General features: G+C 45.3%; 1 protein-coding gene and 1 pseudogene across 1 annotated transcript in view; both read right to left on the bottom strand.

Moving 5' to 3' along the window:
* Window positions 1-17,590, bottom strand: part of LOC143926589 (fucose-1-phosphate guanylyltransferase-like) — a 29,730-nt gene extending 12,140 nt beyond the window's left edge. The window contains exons 1-3 of the mRNA XM_077450473.1: window positions 17,458-17,590; window positions 11,607-11,774; window positions 3,805-3,897 (exon numbers count right to left, since the gene is read on the bottom strand). Coding sequence (XP_077306599.1) covers window positions 3,805-3,897; window positions 11,607-11,774; window positions 17,458-17,524 — 328 coding nt within the window. The 5' untranslated portion in view covers window positions 17,525-17,590. The remainder of the gene's footprint in view (window positions 1-3,804; window positions 3,898-11,606; window positions 11,775-17,457) is intronic.
* LOC143929004 (5S ribosomal RNA) lies at window positions 2,947-3,061 on the bottom strand (annotated as a pseudogene).
* Window positions 17,591-22,077: the final 4,487 nt, after the last annotated feature.

The raw sequence follows: 22,077 nt of genomic DNA, 5'->3' as shown, positions 1-22,077 counted from the left end.
GGGGTATTTTCAAGATTATTATTATCTGCTTTTCTCCACAGAAAGTCAGAGCCATCTTTATATGGGCATCATCCATGGTCACTGGATTGAGATGCCAACTGGACACAATCATGTATATCCCAGTGTCTGAGTAATGCCGCGTACACACGATCAGACTTTTTGGCAGCAAAGGTCAGACGGACTCGTCCGTCGGACAATTCAATTGTGTGTGGGCTCCATCAGACCTTTACTTGCCAAAAATCCAGCAGACTTTATAAATAGAACATGTTTTACATTTTCCCGCCGGAACTCCGCCGGACCGAGAAATCCGTTCCTGTGTATGCTAGTCAGACGGACAAAAAACGGACGTTAGGGCAGCTACTGGCTATGAACTTCCATATTCTAATCCGGACCTCATCACATTCGAATCCGTCGGACTTTGGTGTGATTGTGTGTGGCCAAGTCCGTTCATTCGGAAAGTCTGCCGAAATTCCACCAAAGGTCCGTCGGGAAGACTGTCGGACCTAGTCCGTCGAAAAAGTCCGGTCGTGTGTATGTGGCATTAAGGCTCCATTCATATTTATGCGACTTGTCATGCAACTTTGGTCATCCGAGTTGCAGGACAAGTCGTTCCCCATGTTTTCCAATGATAACCATTCATAGATGTGCGACTTAAAGTTGCAGCAACTTCAAAGTAGTTCTTGCACTACTTTGGTCAAAGTTTCATGCAGCTTGAGAGCCATAGGACTTCAATGTTAACCCTCAGAAGCTGTATGAAAGTCGAACCTGAATGTTATAAAATACAACTTGTGTGCAACAGTTGTCCATTATCATAACAAAATATCTGTCACAACAAGTATGACTAATCCCAGCAATCAAAAATTAGAATCGTGCACTACAGCAGCTATTATACAGATACAAAATATATATAAAAGCAAAATTATGCAAAGATGAAAACCACAGCGCTAACTAATATCTAGAAATATTCAGTGCAATAGTAAGGCATTCAGTGGTCTATAAACATTGCACAAATGAGAGCTGAGCTACGTCAAAGTCCATGCAATAGTCCTTAAAGTGGTTGTAAACCCTTTCAAACCACTTTGACCTACAGGTAAGCCTAGATTAAGGCTTACCTGTAGGTCCAAGAAATATCTCCTAAACCTACACGGTTTAGGAGATATTTACTAAAAGACAGTCACAGCTGTCTAAGGCGCATGTGCCGTAGACAGGGGCACGCAGGTGCACTATCGCCGTTAGCAGCATGCCGCTGCCAACGGCGATATGCCGTTAGTGGCGGCTCCCGTGCACATGCGCAAGAGTGATGTCATCGCTGCTCCGGCGCTGTGAGTGGAAAAGAAGATGGACACTCCGGACTACAGGGGACAGCGGTGACATCGCTGACTCCTGTGTCAGGTAAGTGACACATAATGGACTACTATGCGATGCATAGTAACCCATTATGCTTTACCTTTGCAGGGAGACAAAGAGGAAGTAAACCCATCAGGGTTTACTTCCTCTTAAAATCAGTCTATGGTGCCATATCCCATCAGAATTTTAAAACAGCAAACGTTCCTTTCCTGAATACCGTCACCAATCCACCTCTTGAGGACCCCTTTGGTGATGCACTCACTGCAATAAAGATAAAAGGTAAGCTTGATATCTCCCCAAGGATATTGGACACTCTCCAAAAGGTTACCAACGATCTCTCCTGGAACAGCTCAGCTCATCAGAAGCAACATAGAAAAACACGAGGGATTGCTAAAGGAATTTCTTTATGTAGACACCACCACAATTGAGCATATACCATATGCAATAGATCAGAACAGTTATAAGGCCAAAGATGGATTTTACGGTTTTCTGGTTTTGTTCTCCTTTCTTTACAGAGCCTTTTTGTAATCAGAGAATTGGTGTTCTTTGTTAAACTGCTGTAATAAAAGACATCAAAAGCTGTATACAGTCCAAAGAAGGGCTCTTCAAGTTGCCCATTATCACCAATCAAAGCCAGATTCGCACCCATCCAAAGTTGCATCAACGCTGCACTCCAAAGTCGGCACAACTTTGGAGTTCTAAAAGTGTGAATGGAGCCTAATTCTTGTCTGTGCTCTCTAATGTCTGACATAGATCAGCCCCTGCTGCAGCCTCTCACCTAAAAGCGGTAGTAAAGTCTAAAAATTGGACCCTTGTTGGGCAGTTTAAGTCATAGTGCGCTAATATGCACAACATACAGACTTACCTTAAAGTTAGTGTAAAGGAAACAATTTTATGAAAAAAATAACAAAATATGTCATACTTACCGGCTCTGTGCAATGATGCACCAATCCTCCTCTTCTCTGGTTCCCCGTGGGTCCTCTAGGCCCCTCCACCTTCCGGAATGCCCTCAGAGCAAGCTGCTTGCTGTGGGGGCACTCGTGAGTGCTCACTCCCGAAGACGGCTCTCTGCGTCCATAAGACACAGAGTGTGGCTCAGCCCCGCCTCTCTGGCTGTGATCGACAGCAGCTGAAGCCATTGCATCTCAGCCAATCAGGAGGGAGAACTGGGATAGCCTAAGGTTTGGTGTACATTGTTATATCGAGATTTGGTTTAGGTAAATATTAGGGGGGCTGAAGGGGGGGGGCTGCACACTGAAGTTTTTTTACCTTCATGCACAGAATGCATAAACGTAAAAACCTACAGCCTTTACAACCCCTTTAAAACAAAGTCCTCCAGTGGTGCTCTGTCACCGCTTTCATTTTCACCCTATCTTTCGCCCAGGTTCATGCCTTCCGCCCATTTGATTGGCCGAGGCTTGATGACGTCACTCTCACGCATGGGAGTCACAGTTGCAGCACAATGCTCTCAATGGACAAAATACTAGAGTGTGCCATCCATTCACAGCACAGTGCACATGCGCCAGTGACATCACCAGCCGCTAAAATGTGAATATCTCCTAAACTGTACCTACAGTGAAGCCTCATTGTGAGCTTTTTAGCCTATGGCACCTTGCATTCCCAGATGGTCTCCCATCCAGGTACTAACCAGGCCTGACCCTGCTTAGCCTCCTCAGACGAGATCGGGTGCTTTCAGGGTGATGTGGCCGTAGGCTTACCTGTAGGTACAAGCCATAAAGTGCCATTTATAACCACTTTATGACTTGCTACAAAGTTAAAAAGTGTCAGGCTGAACACTGCAAGAGAAGAGACTGAGAAAATGGCATCATCTCAGTCTAGGCAAAGTCACTGACTAGAGCCAATTTTTAAACGATAAAAGGTGGAGGTTTTTTTTTTTTTTTAAATGCTATAGCTGTATATTGGGACATGTTAGAAATTAAATTGGGTGTCAGTATTGGCAGAAAATCAAACTATTACGGGTTGCTCAAGGAACCCCCTGAAATTTCAGGAGGAATCCCAAGGTTTCAGAGATTCCATGTTGAGAAACGCTGCCGAGAGAGTTATCAAGCAACTCAACCGGCTACACTGGATAAAAACGCCAAGTTAAATACGAGATCCACTTACAAGTAAACGGAGTTGAAACCCCCCTTTTTCTCCTTCCATTGGTGTGCCTCATTAAAGTTTAAAAATGAATCACTTATTAAAAGGCCTGAGCCACGCACCACCAGGCAAGCAAAAAAGTTCCTGAGACAGACAAGGATGTTCAGATAATTGAAAATCAATGCAAGACCCATTCAATAGACATCGGATCGATTACGTTTAATTTGTTAAAACAAGATTGTTTAAGATAAGGTATTGACCTCCAAATGTATCCTGTGTTAGCTAATTATTTCCCTGACTTTTAATGAGGAAATTATCAGAAAAAAACATCCAGATCAGTAAATGTACAAAACATACCAGCGTGGATTAGCATGACTGTAAAAGAATCCAATTCACTGGGGTACAGCTGATGCAGGCAGTGCAGGGCATACAATGTGGATCCTCCATTCCCTGCAGAAAAAAAAATGGAAAATTACAATTTGGCACAGTGTTTAAACTTTAATATGTTAGAAATTAAAATGAGGGATGTAAAGGCATCTACAGGTAAATCTTATATTATACACGTTCCCTTATGGGCTTTAACTGCTGCTCTGCCTTAGAGCTTGTCAACCCCCCCCCCTTCAAAATCAGGTCACGAATGTAGGATGGAGGTCTCCGCTCAAGCTCCTGCTGTAAGGCAATCCAATGCTTCCTGCAATGGCTGCTGGCTGGGCTAGGAGTCTGTCTAACTCCTAAAATACTGTGGCTATGCATAGAGAAAGGTCCCAAACACTGCACACCTGACAAAGCCATTAGTAAAACAGGTGAAAGCAGCCTGAGGCAGCTTCATCCAAAGCCACTCCCTCAACATGTTTCACCCCACTCAGTGAGCTTAATCATGCTCATGGGCGGAGTGGTTTGGATGAAGCTGGCTGGGGCTGCTTTAAAGGTTTTTTTTTTATATACATTCTATGCATTAAGATAAAAAACCTTCTAGGTGCAGCAGTCCCCCCAATACTTACCTGAGCCCCATCTCGATCCAGCGATGTTGCACGAGAGACTCGACTGTCCGGGACTCTCCTTCATGATTGGCTGAGACACAGCAATGGGGGGCCATAGGCTCCCGCTGTTGTCAAAGTCAGTGAGCCAATGAGGTAAGGGAGGGGCTTGAGTGCCCCTATAGAAAGCTGCTTTCTGTGGGGGCAATCGACAGGAGGGAGGGGCCAGGAGTGCTGACGAGGGAACCAAGAAGAGGAGAACCCAGGCTGCCCTGTGCAAAACAATTACACAATGCAGGTAAGTATAATGCCGCGTACACACGATCAGACTATACAGACTTTGCAGCGGAGGTCCGCCGTACTTTCCGAACAAGCGGACTTACCCACACACGACCGGACTCTTCTGGCGGACAATCTGACGGACTTTTGGCAGAGGTCCGCCGGACTTTGGAAATGAACGGACTTGCCCACACACGGAGTAAAGTCCATTAATTTTGAAAGTGACTCCGGGTAGACGGGACTAGCGAAAGAAGTCAAGGTCTTATCGGAATCCGGGAGCCCCCAGATCCCGGCCCCCCACCCTATGTGAATGAGTATGGGGTACATAGTACCCCTATCCATTCACCTGAGGGAAAAAGTGTTAATAAAAAAAAACACAACACAGGATTTTAAAGTAGTTTATTAGACAGCTCCAGGGGTCTTCTTCCGACTTTGGGGGTCTTCTTGCCGTGCTCCTCCGCTATCTTCTGCTCTTTTACTAGCAGAGGAGCCCAGCTTTCTCCTTCGTCGCCGGCGTCCGGGGGTCTTCTTCTGACTTCAGGGGTCTTCTTCCGCTCTTTGGTTCTTCTGCCGGGCCTCCGCTATCTTCTTCCAGCTCTTTTACTAGCGTTGGCCCGGTCTTTATGCTGTCGCCGCCTTCTACTTCCGATGTTGACACAACGCTATCTCCGGCCGTAATGGCAGGGACACGTTGCGCTGCAAATTATATAGGCATAAGGGGCGGGGGTCACTGGGTGATGTCACGTGGTGACTCCGCCCCTTATGATGTCAAAGGCCCGGGGATGCTGGGACTGTGACATCATAAGGGGTGGGGTCACCATGTGACATCACCTGGTGACCCCGCCCCTTATGCCTATATAAGTCGCCGCATGTGTCCCTGGCATTACGGCCGGAGAGAGCGTTGTGTCAACATCGGAAGAAGAGAAGAAGAAAGAAGAAGGGGGCGACAGCGACAAGACCGGGTCAACGTTAGTAAAAGAGCTGGAAGAAGATAATGGAGGCCCAGCAGAACCAAAGAGCGGGACAAGACCCCCGAAGTCGGAAGAAGACCCCTGGACGACGACGACGGAGAAAGCCGGGCTCCTCCGCTAGTAAAAGAGCAGAAGATAGAGGAGGAGCACGGCGAGAAGACCCCCTAAGTCGGAAGAAGGCCCCGGAGCTGTCTAATAAACTACTTCAAAATCCTGTGTTGTGTTTTTTCTTTTTTTATTAACACTTTTTCCCTCAGGTGAATGGGTAGGGGTACCATGTACCCCATACCCATTCACATAGGTGGGGGGCCGGGATCTGGGGGCCCCCTTATTAAAGGGGGCTCCCAGATTCCGATAAGCTCGCAGACTCTGACAACTAACAGCCAAGGTTGTCGGGAAGAGGCCCTTGTCCTCATCAACATGTGGACAAGATGCTTTGGGGTGGGGGGGACGCAGGGCCCCCCTTCCCAAAAGCACCCCCCCATGTTGAGGGCACATGGCCTGGTAACTGATCCTGACCAGCCGGGCTGCATGCTCGGAGAAGGGTCTGGTATGGAATTTGAGTGGACCCTCACGCCGTTTTTTTCAGCGTAGGGGTTCCCCTTAAAATGCATACCAGGAGATGGGGCCCGCGAGGTGTCAATCACGCCAATGGAGGCGGCGACATTGACTTCCCTCGCTAGTCCTGTTGTACCTAGAGTCACATTCAAAATGAACAGACTTTACTCCGTGTGACAGCACAGTGTTGAGGCCAAATAATTCAATTTTAGTTTCATCTGACCACCTTAAAATGCACCTTGAAGGTTCTCAAGCCACATGGAAAAGGGTGTTCTGGTCAGATGAGACTAAAATTGAAGAATTTGGCCTCAACACCAAACAATGTGTCTGGTGGAAATCCAATACAGCTCCCCATCCAAATAACACAATTCCTAGAGTAAAGCATGCAGGTGGTAATATCCTGTTATGGGGGTGGCAAAATCCCACTATGGGGGGTGGGGGGGGGGGGGTGGCAATATCCCGTTATGGGGGGTGGTACTATCCCATTATGGGGGGGTGGTACTATCCCGTTATGGGGGGAGGTGGTTATATCCTGTTATGAGGGGGGGGTGGTAATATCCTGTAATGAGGGGGTGGTAATATCCTGTAATGGGGGGGTTTTAATATCCTGTAATGGGGGGGGTTTACTATCCTGTAATGGGGGGGGGGGGTTAATATCCTGTAATGGGGGGGGGGGTAATATCCTGTACTGGGGGTGTTTCTCTGCAGCAGGGACTGGAGCACTTCTCAGGATAGAAGGGAAAAAGAAATGGGGCAAAATACCAACAAATTCTTGAGGAAGATCTGCTGCCCTCTGCCAGAAAGTGGTCAGTGAGAAGAAGGTTTGCCATGACCCAAAGAAAAAGGTGAATGTCCTTGCACGGACTAGTCCGAGCCCAGACTTAAACCCAATTGAAAATCTGTGGATTGACTTGAAAACTGCAGTCCACAAGTGGTCACCATCAAATATAACTGAACTTGAACAGTTATGCAAAGAAAAGTGGGCAAATATTGCAAAGTTTAGATGTGCAAAGTTAGTAGAGACAAATCCCAACAGACAATAGGCTGTAATGAGAGCAAAAGGTGGTTCAACAAGATACTGACATAAGGGGGATGATCCCTTTTCCAACTCTGTGATTCTGTTTTTTATTTATTCATTTATTTTTTTCTGACATGTTGGTGTTATATCTTTCACTTGGATAAGTTGCACTATTAAATACAGCTGGATAAAACAAAAAGTGTGTGTGTCTTTATTTCAGGATGAAAAGCAACAAAATGTGATTAACAAGGGGGGTGAATCTTTTCTATACCCACTGTATATATACTATATATCTTATCGGAGTCATGGCACAAACATGAGATACAGGCCTCTGCTGGAAGAAAGCTTTACTGACTGGGTGGCCTTCAATGTTAATTTAATACCCCTGATCTATATTATTCAAGAAAAACAGATAGTCATATGGACAAATGTACAGTGCATCCGGAAAGTATTCACAGAGCTTCACTCTTTCCACATTTTGTTATGTTACATCTTTATTCCAAAATAGATTAAAGAGGAGGGCCGGCTTAAAAAAAAAAAAATGTAAAAAACAGCAGCTGCAAACACTGTAGCTGCTGACTTTTAATAAGCACACTTACCTGTCCAGGGTGCCCGCGATGTTGGCCGCCCGAGGCTGACCCATCCCTCAGTCTCGGGTCCTGGCGCCGCCATTTTGGCTAAGGGAAACAGGCAGCGGAGCCTTGCGGCTTCACTGCCCGTTTCCTACTGCGCATGCGCGAGTCACGCAGCGCATTGTGAATGGGGCACGCTGTGTTCTGGGACACACAGTTCCCAGAACACAGCGCGACCCATTACCCAGAAGACGCCGCACGGAGGAGAGAAGACCAGAAGATCTCCACGGAGGAGGAAGAGGCAGATTAGGATGATGTGCCTAGCAACAGCCATTTCTGGTAAGTTAAAAAGTTAGTTTTTTTTTCAGATTTTTTTTCTAATTTTTAATGTATTTTTTTTTTCAGGGTGGCCCTCCACTTTAAATGTATTATTTTCCTCAAAATTCTACAAACCTATACCCCATAATGACAACGTTAAATAATTTTTTTGAAATCTCTGCAAATTCATTTAAAATAAATAAATAAATTCCATGTACATAAATATTCATAGTCTTTGCTCAATACTTGAAGCACCTTTGGCACCAATTACAGCCTCAAGTCTTTTGGAGTATGATGCTACAATCTTGGCACACCTATTTCTGGGCAGTTTCTTTCATTCTTCTTTGCAGGATCTCCCAAGCTCCATCAGGTTGGATGGGGAGTGTCGGTGCACAGCTATTTTCAGCTCTCTCCAGAGATGTTCAATCGGGTTCAAGTTTGGGATCTGGCTGGGCCACTCAAAGACATTCACAGAGTTGTACTGTAGCCATTCCTTTGTTATCTTGGCTGTGTGCTTAGGGTCGTTGTCCTGTTGGTAGATGAAGCTTCAACCCAGTCTGAGGTCCAGAGCGCTATGGAGAAGATTTTCATCAAGGATATCTCTGTACATTGCTGCATTTATCTTTCCCTCAATCCTGACTAGTCTCCCAGTTCCTGCCACTGAAAAAAATCCCCACAGCATGATGCTACCACCACCATGCTTCATTGTAGGGATAGTTTTGGCCAAGTGATCAGCGGTGCCTGGTTTCCTTCAGACATGACACTTGCCATTCAGGCCAAAGAGATCAATCTTTGTTTCATCAGACCAGAGAATTTTGTTTCTTATGGTCAGAGAATCCTTCAGGTGCCTTTTGGCAAACTCCAGATGGGCTGTCATGTGCCTTTTTACTGAGAAGTGGCTTCCATCTGGCCACCCTACAATACAGGCCTGATTGGTGGCGTGCTGAAGAGATGGTTGTTCTGGAAGGTTCTTCACAGAGAAACACCGGTTCTCTGTCAAACCTAATCATTGGGTTCTTGGTCACCTCCGTGGCTAATGCAGGCCATACATGGTCAAATTTCGAACAAATTTTCTTTTCAAAATCAGAAAGTTCGTTTTTTTTTGTGATCCAATGATGCCACCATTGATTTTCAAAATTCAGCCGACCAACCCTTCAAATGTCACCTCATGTTGCTACAGAAAAGAATTTTCGTGGCCGGGAATCTTCTTTTCTCTCCGTAAATTTTCATTTCTTATTACATTTCTCGCATGATTCTCCCATCATTGATTAGAAAATCGTTTGTTTTTCAAAAAATTTCCAACATGTCCGATTCCTCAAATTTGATTGCCGCACGAAAATCTGCTGTTGCCGTAGGAAAATTCTTAAAGATTTTCGAAAGAAAATTCTTTCAAAATTCGAACCGTGTATGGCTGGTATTAGGCAGGCCATATATGGGTCGAATTTTGAAAGAATTTTCTTTAGAAAACCTTATCTAAGAATTTTCGTTCGTATTCCGCTCCATTAGTAGGCTGCAGAAACAGCCGATTTTCGTTCGGCAATCAAATTTGAGTAATCGGACCTGCTGGAAATTTTTGGAAAAACTAACCAAATCAATGATGGGAGAATTGTGCGAGAAATACAACTGAAAAAGAAATGCGCATGTGCAAGAAAAGAAAATTCCCGGAAAGAAAAGAAGATTCCCGGCCACAAAAAATTATTTTCTGTAGCAATAAAAGAGGAGAGTGTAAAAAACACCGGGGAAAAATTGTGACTTTAATTGAAGCACTGGACAGCAACAAATGTACTTCGGATAAATAAAAAGGGAATTTTATTAAAGGACTAGGTAACAAATGTAAAATTTCTGTAGCAACATGAGGTGAAATTGAAGGTTTGGTTGGCCGAATTTCTAAATCATTGATGGCACCATTGGATCATAAAACGCACAAATTTTCTGATTTTCAAAAGAAAATTATTTAAAAATTCGACCATGTATGGCCAGCCTTAGACCCTTCTCCTCCAATCGCTCAGTTTGGCCGGGTGGCCCGCTCTAGGAAGAGTCCTGGTGAGTTCAAACGTCTTTCATTTCCAGATGATGGAGGCCACTGAGCTCATTGGGACCGTCAATGCTGCAAAAATGTTTCTGTACATTTCCCCAGATCTGTGCCTCCATACAATCCTGTCTCGGAGGTCTACAGACAATTCTTTGGACTTCATGGCTTGGTTTGTGCTCCGACATGCACTGTTACAGAGGAAGTGAACCCTGATGAGTTTACTTCCTCTTTCATTCCCTGCAAAGCATAATGGACTACTATGCATCGCATAGTAGCCCATTATGTGTCACTTACCTGACACAGGAGCCAGCGAAGTCACCGCTGTCCCCTGTAGTCCGCCGCATCCATCTTCTCTGTGGGTCTCGCAGCTCCCCCGCTGTCATTCTGCAAAGCCACGATGACGTCGCTCCCGTGCATGCGCACGGGAGCCGAGACGCGCGGCATCTTCGTTATCGAGGATGCCACGCTCAGTGCGCCTGCGCACCGCTGTCTACGGCGCATGCACGTCTTCGGGCAAATATCTCCTAAACCGTATAGGTTTGGGAGATATTTCTTGGACCTACAGGTAAGCCTTAATCTAGGCTTACCTGTAGGTCAAAGTGGTTTGTAAGGGTTTACAACCACTTTAACTGGTGTGTGTGCGCCTTTCCAAATCATGTCCAATCAATTGAATTTAAAGGTGGACTCCAATCAAGTTGTAGAAACATCTCAAGGATGATCAGTGGAAACAGAATGCACCTGAGCAAAATTTTGGGGTCTTGGCAAAGGCTGCGAATACTTATGTACATGGGATTTTTTTTCATTTTTTATTTTCAATAAAGTTGTGAAGATTTCAAACAAACTTCTTTCACGTTGTCGGTATGGGGTATGGTTTGTAGAATTTTAAAGAAATTAAGGAATTGAATCAATTTTGGAATAAAGCTGTAACATAACAAAATGTGGAAAAAGTGAAGCGCTGTGAATACTTTCTGGATGCGCTGTATACCATGAAAGAGACATATGATGGGTGTAGAGGGTAATAGCTTGGTAAAGGCTATAAGCACACACAGTACTTGGCAGTGGCGGTGACAGGCTAAGGTCCTTTATTGTTGTGTGCGGGGTACGTCAGGGAAGAACACACACCGCACCTGACGTGTTGATACATCTAGGAGACCCGGTGACAGTTCATTAAGTGACAGTACACAGAGCAGTGATTTGGGGGGGGGGGAAGTGGAGTGTCATGGAGGGAAGATTAGAGGGGACGCCGGTTTGTTTCTCTCTAACGAACAATAAGGCTCGGGGAGGGTGGGATATTTATAGGCTGGGATCACACGCTAATTGGCGAGCTGGGTGTAAGGCGGCAGACACAAAGCCCCCACAGATGGAATCTCGGCTCTTGTGCACGCTGCGCTCAGGCTTAAGACTTCCAATTATAAAAATAGCTGAAGAGCTCACCTATTTTGGGTCCCGGCGGATCAGAGAAAACGTGATAACGAACTCCGAGAGGAAGTTCTTTTCTGGCTAGTTTATCAGCAATCTGCTGCTGATAGGTGCTCTCTTGTTGTTTGTCGGCCGCTGTAATGACAATCACATCCCAGAATTCCCCAGGCTGCGCTTCTCTACCTGTAGACATTAGAAAACAGAAATGTTATTCGCAATGGAGGGGGGAGGCGCGGTGGGGCTTTAGATAGCGGGGGAACGAGAAGTGGTTGTTAAATCTATTTTACTGTAATCCTGTTAATTTTGTCGAGTTTATAAAGTGATCCTTCATATCATGCAATGTGACTTGTATAAAATATTTCATTAAAGTCGTAGTAAACCTCAGACATGAAATACAAGCAAAGCATATCCATCCCTCTACAGTGTGTGCTTGTCTCATTCCAAGGCTCTAAGTGTCATTTCTGTCTGCTGCTTCATTCCTCTGCTATCAAGTTTTCCTGACATCAAGAGAATGCAGCCTGTGATTGACAGCCTCAGCTCTGTTCCTGTGTGCTGTTTGGAAGAGGGAAAGAGGAAAGGGGAAAGAGGGAAGGGGTGTCCCTTCCTTCCCTTCCAATCAGCTCTCAGAACTCTCCTCACTGAACTCTGCCGTGTGTAAATTCAGCTCTCTGCCCCCTTTTTTTCTGACCTCTCAGACAAGCTTAAGGCCCCTTTCACACTGGAGTGGCGTCGGCGGTAAAGGGACGATATTTTTTGCGGCACCTTACCGTCATATTTGCAGAGGTATTTATTTTTTGGCCACTAACGCGGGCTAAAAGCGCCCCGCTAGCGGCCGAAAAAGGGTTAAAACCACCCGCAAAGGGCTGCTGCAGCGGCGCTTTGCTGACGGTATAGCTGCGTTGCCCCATTGATTTGAATGGGAAGGAGCGGTATACACAGCGCTCCTTCACCGCTCCAAAGATGCTTCAAGCAGGACTATTTTTTACCGTCCTGCCAGAGCACCACTACAGTGTGAAAGCTCTCGAGGTTTGTTTGTTGCAAGGGTTCGTTTTTTTTTCTAAATAACAAACATAACGAACCCTTACAATTACTTTAAGACTAAAATATTCTTTAAAAAAATAAATAAAAAATGCAAAAACCTTAAGAATATTTTAGACTTAAAGTGATTGTAAGGGGTTTTTTTTGTGTTTTTTATTTTTTTAAAAAACAAATATTACAAACCCTTACAATCACTTTAGGTCTAAAATATTCTTAAGGTTTTTGCATTTTTTATTTATTTTTTTATTTATTTTTTTAAAGAATATTTTAGACTTAAAGTGATTGTAAGGGTTTGTTATGTTTGTTATTTAAAAAAATAAAAAAATAAATAAAATAAAAACAAACCCTTACCATCACTTTAAGTCTAAAATATTCTTTAAAAAAAATGTATAAATGCTTAAGAATATTATAGACTTAAAGTGATTGTAAGGGTTCGTTTTTTTTTGTTTTTTTTAAATAACAAACACGAGTCCTAAGAGCCGGTTCACACTGCAGGCGATGCGAGGCGACACCGACTTGCCTCGCCGCGACCTCAGCGGCAACTTGCAGATGACTTCTGTATAGAAGTCAATGCAAGTCGCCCCGAGGTCGCCCGAAAGTAGTACAGGAACCTTTTTTCTGAGTCGGAGCGACTCGAGTCGCTCCTCTCAGAACGGTTCCATTGTACAGAACGGGGGCGACTTGTAAGATAGCGGCGAGGCGAGTCGTGTTGCCTCGCCCGCAGTGTGAACCGGCCCTTACAATCACTTTAAGTCTAAAATATTCTTAAGCGTTTTTGCATTTTTTTTTTTTTAAGAATATTTTAGACTGAAAGTGATTGCAAAGCCTCATACACACGATCGGACTTTGTACAAACTTTCCTTAGGATTTTTGTACAAAGGGCATCAGCCGAGAACTTGTATTTCATACACACGGCAGGACTTTTTCAGCCAACTTTCACCAAATCATGTGGTTTTTCTGCTCTTTACTGCCACCTTTGGTCAACTTCTGTATTGTTGTCTGATCTTTTCCATTGGTTCTGAGCATGCCTGTTTGTACTTTGTACAAAAGTCCTATGGTTTTCTGTACACACGATCAGACTTTGCTCCATCTGACTTTTGTTGCCAGAAAGTTTGTCCGTTCGCACAGCCAACAAAAGTTCAATGAAAACCAAAAAAGTTTGTCCGATTGAGCGTACACACGGTCGGATGTTGGTCCAAAACAGCAAATTTGCATGTTTGTTGTTAAAAAATCCAATTGTGTGTATGGGCCTTAAGACTGGGATGCCATTAAAGTTTGTGTGCGTGTAAAGGCAAGTGTCCCAATACTTTTGACAACATAGTGCAGGGATATGCAACTAGGATGGGCCAACTCAATATTGAACCCTGCGGACTAGTGGGCCCGCACACACGATCCGAAAATCGGATGAAAAATACCGCTTTGGATACGATTGTGCGATAATCAGATCGTTAGTACATAGCTTCGAGAACCGATCACGACAAATCATCCGATTGTTATTCGATTGGACAAACAGGAAAATTTTCCTCGTACGATACCAGATCGCAGGATTTTCGTTTAGTGCATGCAGCTATTGTCCGAAAATACAAATACATTACAACAGGTGACATCACTTCTGATTCTTTTTCTGTCATACGAGAATCTTCGTGACTCTAGTAACCTATTCAATTTCTACTTGCGACTATTAGGCGGAAAAAGTCGCATTATCTTCGGATCGCGTGTACGGGGCCATAAGACTGGGATGCCATTAAAGTTCATGTGCGTGTAAAGGCAGGTGTCCCAATACTTTTAACACTATGATGTATGTGCATTCATGGGGCTCCCAGCACACTGACTGAGCTCTCACCGTTTCTGGTTGGATGGGCTCCCAGTCATGTGACAATCGGTGATCACATGCTCAGGAGCTCCGCCTCCACCTCCCTGGCATGAAGATTTGGGCTTTTACAAGACAAGTCAGCAACATCCCTATCATGGACAGGAACCCTAAACCAATCAGTGACCCCAAACAAAAGTCCCTGATGACCTCAGCTGCAGCAGAGGCTCTGATTGGCTGCAGCAGACTTCCCTGCAAGCCGAGCTGTCAGTTACAGAACTAATTGGCAGATATAAGGGGGGGCGGCGGTGGGCAATTTTTTTTTTTTTTTTTTTTTAGCAACAGCACCCGGATGGTAAGGGGTTAACTACGGATCCCACCCGACTGGTCCTTCTCAATAGAGAAAGACGCACACCGTGCATAACAAATGAGTACCTGTCATGTCCCCCCTTCAGCAATTACACTCGCATGTACGCCGCGCCAGGAACATCGCAAAGAATAGGTCGTAATTAAGTTTCATCTCCGCGCATTGAAATATTCAGTGACAGCTGCTTTAGTCAATTAAAAGAACACGCTTTTCTTTTTTTTTTTCGTCTGAAGATCGCCTGACAAGTCTGGATACCGGCGAGGAGGAACGGCGAAATCAGGCGATTTGATAGATTTTTATGAATCTGCTCCCGGACGCTTTCTCTATCACACGGGTCCCCGGGGGGGGGGGGGGGGGGGGGGGGGGCACTTCGTCAGATTTTTGCTTCTTCAGCAAATATTACTGGAGATGGAAGCTGAGCGGCAACTTGTGATTTGTCATGGAGATCGGATGATAGAGAAGAGGATTGAATGACGGTCGGCGATTCCGGAAATCTGTCCTGGAAGTGACATTTACAAAAAAAAAAAAAAAAAAGGAACCCTTAAGGCCCATCCATACACACGATCAGACTTTTTGACAACAAACTTGCAAATTTGGCTGAAAAAGTCCTGCTGTGTGTATGAAATACAAGTTCTCGGCCGACGCCCTTTGTACAAAAATCCAAGGGAAAGTTTGTACAAAGTCCTATCGTGTGTATGAGGCTTTATTCTGTAGGGTTCCATATTGAGTTGGCCATCCTTTGCAGCTATAACAGCTTCAACTCTTCTGGGAAGGCTGTCTACAAGGTGTGTCTGTGGGAATGTTTGAGCATTCTTCCAGAAGAGCCTTTGTGAGGTCAGGCACTGATGATGGATGAGAAGGCCTGGCCAGACTCCGCTCTAATTCATCCCAAAGGTGTCTTATCAGGTTAAGGCCAGGACTCTGTGCAGGCCAGTCAAGTTATTCCCCCATGTCTTTATGGACCTTGCTTTGTGCATTGGTCCAAATCAATTGGTGGAGGGGGCGGGGGGTTATGGCGTGGGGTTGTTTTTCAGGGGTTGGGCTTTGCACTCTTGGAACTCTTAAGGCGTCAGCATACCAAGACATTTTGGACAATTTCATGCCCCCAACATTGTGGGAACAGTTTGGGGACGGCCTCTTCCTGTTCCAACATGACTGTACACCAGTGCACAAAGCAAGGTCCATAAAGACATGGATGAGCGAGTGTGGCATGGAGGAACTTGACTGGCCTGCACAGAATCCTGACCTCAACCCGATAGAACATCTTTGGGATAAATTAGAGTGGAGGCTGCAAGCCAGGCCTTCTCGTCCAACATCAGTGCCTGACCTCACAAATGCGCTTCTGGAAGAATGGTCAAACATTCCCATAGACACACTCCTAAACCTTGTGGACAGCCTTCCCAGAAGAGTTGAAGCTGTTATAGCTGCAAAGGGTGGGCCAACTCAATATTGAACCCTACGGACTAAGACTGGGGTGCCATTAAAGTTCATGTGCGTGTAAAGGTAGGTGTTCCAATACTTTTGACAATATAGTGAAGGGATATGCAATTAGCGGACCTCCAGCTGTTGCAAAACTACAAGTCCCATCATGCCTCTGCCTCTGGGTGTCATGCTTGTGGCTGTCAAGGGTCTTGCTATGCCTCATGGGACTTGTAGTTCTGCAACAGCTGGAGGTCCTCTAATTGCATATCCCTGATGTAGAGGAAACGCGTCAAGACATAATCTCAGCTCGGCGTACAACCAGTGGGGTCCCCTCTTCCTTCACATCCATTTCTATTCACCAGGTACAGTTATTTAACTGTTATTTTTTTATTTATTTATGTACAATTGCTTTGAGTCGTGTTCTTTTCTTAAACCGTTCATTTTACTCCAATCCCCGACTCCGTCTATGTGTACCGAGATCCGCCTAATTCCTTTCTAAAGCCGGAGGTATGCTTGGAGCCGTCCCCGCTGATTTCCTCCATATGTAATGCAAGGAGCGGCTGCATTGTATAGACTGATTGGAGAGATGAGGGAGGGGCTCTGATCGCACCGCTTTGGTAAACCGAAAGTCGGATAGTACAGTGTATGGTGATTGTACTGTGTATAGTGAATGTACATTTAGATAGTACCGTGTATAGTGATTATATAGTGAGTGTACAATCAGATAGTACCATGTATGGTGATTGTACAATCAGATAGTATCGTGTATGGTGATTGTACTGTGTATAGTGATTGTACAATCAGATAGTATCGTGTATGGTGATTGTACTGTGTATAGTGATTGTACAATCAGATAGTACCGTGTATGGTGATTGTACTGTGTATGGTGATTGTACAATCAGATAGTATCGTGTATGGTGATTGTACTGTGTATAGTGATTGTACAATCAGATTGTACACTCACTATACATGGTACTATCAGATAGTACCGTGTATGGTGATTGTATAGTGAGTGTACAATCAGATAGTACCGTGTATGGTGATTGTATGGAGAGTTACACAGATCGGGAGACTCTTGACCGGCTCCTGCAGGTATTGTCCTGACTTTCCCGCCTGCAGACCGGTACAGAGGTGAGTACACAGGACGATCCTCCAGGAATTGTCAGCACTGTACACGTCATTATTGGAGTATATACATCCCCCCTCCCCTGTATATACTCCCTGTGTACCTCTCAGAGAGCTGTACTGGGCCAGCCTGCGGTGAGTCTCCCTCTGTAACTTCGCCTGATCACCCATGTTCTTTTCTGTCAGTTCTGACAAGAATGCGTCACGTCACACACGTCGTCGACCTACACCTCGCTGCTGCAACTGCGCATGCGCCGGTTTCAGGCACAACAAGCCGAGCGCAGAGCCGTTGCTAGGGAGCACAGGCGAGGAGAATTAACCACTTGCACGCCGAGGCTTTGTCTGTTCGTCAGAGAAGGACAGGGGCTGCTAGAGAGGAGAGGACAGCGTTATAATAAATATCCCCCAAAAATCTATAAAGAAAACAATTTTTTTTCCTCTGTCTAGGCCGATCCGTATTGTTCTACATATTTTTGGTTAAAAAAAAACGCAATACGCATATATTGATTGCGCAAAAGTTATAGCATCTACAAACTATGGGATAGTTTTATGGCATTTTCATTATTATTATTATTATTATTATTATTAATTTTTTTACTAGTAATGGTCATGATCAGCGATTTTATTTTTTTATTTTTTTTATCAAGACTGCGACATTATGGGGGACACTTCGGACATTTTTGACACATTTTTCTAACCATTGTCATTTATACAGCGATCAGTGCTATAAAAATGCATTGATTACTGTGTAAATGTCACTGGCAGTGAAGGGGTTTACACTAGGGGGCGATCAAGGGGTTAAATGTGTTCCCTAGTGTGTGTTCTAACTGAAGGGGGGAGGGGACTGTGTAGGGGAGATGACAGATCGCTGTTCATGCTTTGTATGAACAAGGGCAGAAGATTTAATCAATGGAAAGATGAAAAAATGACTGAAGGTCCGCCTTAAATAAGGCTTCAGTAAACTCATTAGCAGGATGCGACCTTTGGTCTCTGTTTTTTTGAAGTTTCAGGGCCATTTAAAAAATGGGGTACCCATCACTTATACATCTACATTACTGGCAAAACATCTGGGGGAGCAGGGCTGACTCCCACTGTCTGTGTCAATTGACGCAGTAGCGGGACTCGGACGAGTGCCCCCATGCAAAGCGGCTTCCCGCGGGGGGCACCCAATGAAGAGGAGGTACCTAGAGTGCCGCCGGGGCACCCCAGAAGAGGAGGATCGGGGCCGCTCTGTGCAAAACCCACAGAGCAACTACACACAGTCGGACATTCCGACCACAAAATCCCTCAGATTTTTTCAGACAGATTTTGGCCAAAACTTGTGTTGCATACACACGGTCGCACAAAGTTGTTGGAAAATCCGATCGCTTGGAACGAGGTGACGTACGACGGGACTACCTAGAGGCTTGTAGCCAATGGCTTTCGTCTCCAAATTTTTTCTGAGCATGTGTGGCACTTTGTGCGTCGGAATTCTCTACACACGATCGGAATTTAAACGATCGGATTTTGTCGTCGGAAAATTTTAGATCCTGCTCTCAAACTTTGTGTGTCGGAAATTCCAACGGAAAAAGTCAGATGGAGCCCACACATGATGGGATTTCCGACAACATAATCCGATCTGACTTTTTCTCTCGGAATTTTCGACCGTGTGTATGGGGCATAACACGTTTGCTATTTAACCCCTTCCCGCCGAGCATACGCAGATCTGCTTACTTGGCTTCCGGGGGGTATACCGGGATGATGCCCGCACCTGCAGGCATCACCCAGGTACCGTTTTTTTCAGTGGACGATTGGCTATCCAGCCATAACAACCGATGCGGCTAAAAGCTGCTTGGCTGTTATGCCGGAGGAGCGGGAGGGGACGTCCCCCCCCGCCGCTGTTACCGGTGCTCCCGCTCGATCAGGAGCACCGATTCCACGTCCGCTGCCTCCGGCTGCTGGGGAGGAACTGGAACGAAGCTGTAATCGGCTTCGTTCCATTATCCTAATAGTAAACACGGAAGCGACGTCATGACATCACTTCCCGTTTACTCGGCTGTCAATGGCGCCGGTTTTAAAAATATATACAGTATTCAGAATCACCGTTTTCAGTGATCTGAATACATTAAAGTGTAAAGGAGGGGTGGGGGGTCTTTTAGAACCCCGATCCCACCCTAAAGAGTACCTGTCACCACTTATTACTGTCACAAGGGATGTTTACATTCCTTGTGACAGCAATAAAAGTGATCAATTTTTTATTTATTTTTTTAAAACAATTTAGTCATTTTAAAATAAATAAAAAAAATAAAAAAATTTTTTTTAAAGCGCCCACCGTCCCTGCGAGCTCGCGAAGGAAAGAAAACGCATACGGAAGTCGCGCCCGCATATGTAAACAGTGTTCAACTCACACATGTGAGGTATCACCGTGATCGTCAGAGCGAGAGCAATAATTCTAGCACTAGACCTCCTCTGTAATGCTAACCTGGTAACCGTCCAAAAAATTTAAAGCATCGCCTTTTGAGGTTTTTAGGTACCGTACTTTGTCGTCAATCCACGAGTGCGTGCAATTATAAAGTGTGACATGTTTGGTATCTATTTACTCGTCATAACATTATCTTTTACATTATGCAAAAAAATTAGGCTAATTTTACTGTTTTTTTTTTTTTTTTTTTTAATTAATGAATGTATCCCTTTTCCCAAAAAGTTGCGTTTAAAACACTGCTGCGCAAATACCGTGTGACATAAAATATTGCAACAATCTGCGTTTTATTCTCTAGAGTCTCTTCTAAAAAAATATATATAATGTTTGGGAGTTCCAAGTAATTTACTAGCAAAAAATATGAATTTTAACTTGTAAACACCAAATGCCAAAAATAGGCTTAGTCATGAAAGGGTTAAAAAAAAACTAAAAAAACATCCACTTAAGGCCTTTAGACCCACTGTAAGGCTTGACATGTTTGGCATCTATTTACCCGGAGCAAGCTCTTATTTTATATTCTATTAATAAAAAAAAAGGGGTGATATATAGTGTGTTTGAGTTCCCTCACATTCACAATATTACATGACCTACTGGAAATATAACACCACCCTGCCTCAGTGCGTCTTTTAATTGCCCTCGGCCCAGATGCAAGCAGTGGGCTGGCCCTTGGGAGGAGTTATGAAAATATCATGTTGTCGTGATGGACTGCTGCAAGCCTGGAGGGGTGGGTGTTTCTGGGTATGCTGTACTTGCATTGCAGACCATCCCAGCAAATAGCAACAGCGCTGTGATGCTGAGCCTCCCTGATTGCAAGAACAGCTGTTCAGCCCCCCCCACGCGCGGCACCTTAACCCCCCCCCCCCCGCTGCTTTCCGGTCCACTGGCACTTACCCCATCTAGGCAGCAGGCACACCGGGCAGCGTCAGGGATCGGGGGGCATTGGGGGCATTGATGAACATCACTCTACACTGGGCATCGCCTCCTGTGTTTTCTCCTCCTCGCTTGCACCGTGCATGTCCTTCCCTCCTCCTAGGCATCCCATAGGATCTCCTGTCCTTTCAGCTAATCAGGTGACCGGTATCAGACCCTTTTCCCAAATGTCCGGGAGGAGGATCAGTGTTGCAACAGCGAATATTCATTTGCTGTTGCAACACACCTGGGTAGGCTTCAGACGCAATGCTCTGTGCCCCGAGCCCACCCTATTTTGAAGCCCATTAGAGCCTCTGGCGCTAATCGGGTGCTTCAAAAAACACCACCCCGCTCACCCCCCCCCCCCCCATAGGAATTCAGGTGTCCCGAAAGAGGTCTGGCGCATAGATAGGGAGGGCAGTGGATAGGGAAATTGGCGCCCGTACGCCCACAATGGACAGGCCGCCCCTGTGTTCAGGGACTGTCAGGCTGGAGAGGAAAGAGCCAGGTGCTCATCCTGTGGTCCTCCAGCTATTGCAGAACTACAAGCCCTACTTACACTGTCCTTTTTTGCTACCCTGCCTCCAGGAAGGGCTTACTCCTGTGTGTTATGGCAGGATCCTTCCAGCACCCGAGCCCCCGCTCCAAGGCAGGGCCCCCCCTCCTCCTCCTCCAGACCAGGGGGCACCCCTGAGTGCCCGTTCACACAGGGGCGACGCGACTTGCAGCGCGACTCACAGACGCGACCTGCACACGACTTCAGCAGCGACTTGCAAAATGACTACTGTATAGGAGTCAATGCAAGTCGCCTGAAGTCGCCCCAAAAATAGTACAGGAACCTTTTTCTAAGTCGGAGCAACTTGAGTCGCTCCTATTAGAACGGTTCCATAGTACAGAATGAAGCGCGACTTGTCAGGCGACTAAGTCGCCTGACAAGTTGCGGTAGTGTGAACGGGCACTGAGGGCCACCACAACCTCCTCAGCACTCTATCTCCATCTTCCACCCGACTGCCCCTGCTGAAATGGTGCAGGTCTATCTATGAGGTAAGCTCTGCCCCCTGCCAGCCCATTACTGGGGATTGGCTGATTGGCTAATTTGTTTTTTGGATATTTATTATAGCATGAAAGTAAAAAATATATTGTTTTAACCACTTGCTTACTGGGCACTTAAACCCCCCTCAGTCCCAGACCAATTTTCAGCTTTCAGCGCTGATACACTTTGAATGACAATTGCGCGGGCATACAACACTGTACCCAAATGAAATTTTTATCATTTTTTTCCCACAAATAGAGCTTTCTTTTGGTGGTATTTAGTTACAGCTCGGAGTTTTATTTTTTGCTAAACAAACAAAAAAAG

This window comes from Lithobates pipiens, unplaced genomic scaffold (genome assembly GCF_037356315.1).
Source record: "Lithobates pipiens isolate NorthernLeopardFrog02 unplaced genomic scaffold, aLitPip1_a1.2 Scaffold_23, whole genome shotgun sequence".
NCBI lineage: Eukaryota > Metazoa > Chordata > Amphibia > Anura > Ranidae > Lithobates > Lithobates pipiens.
This window is presented reverse-complemented; position numbering and strand designations above follow the sequence as displayed.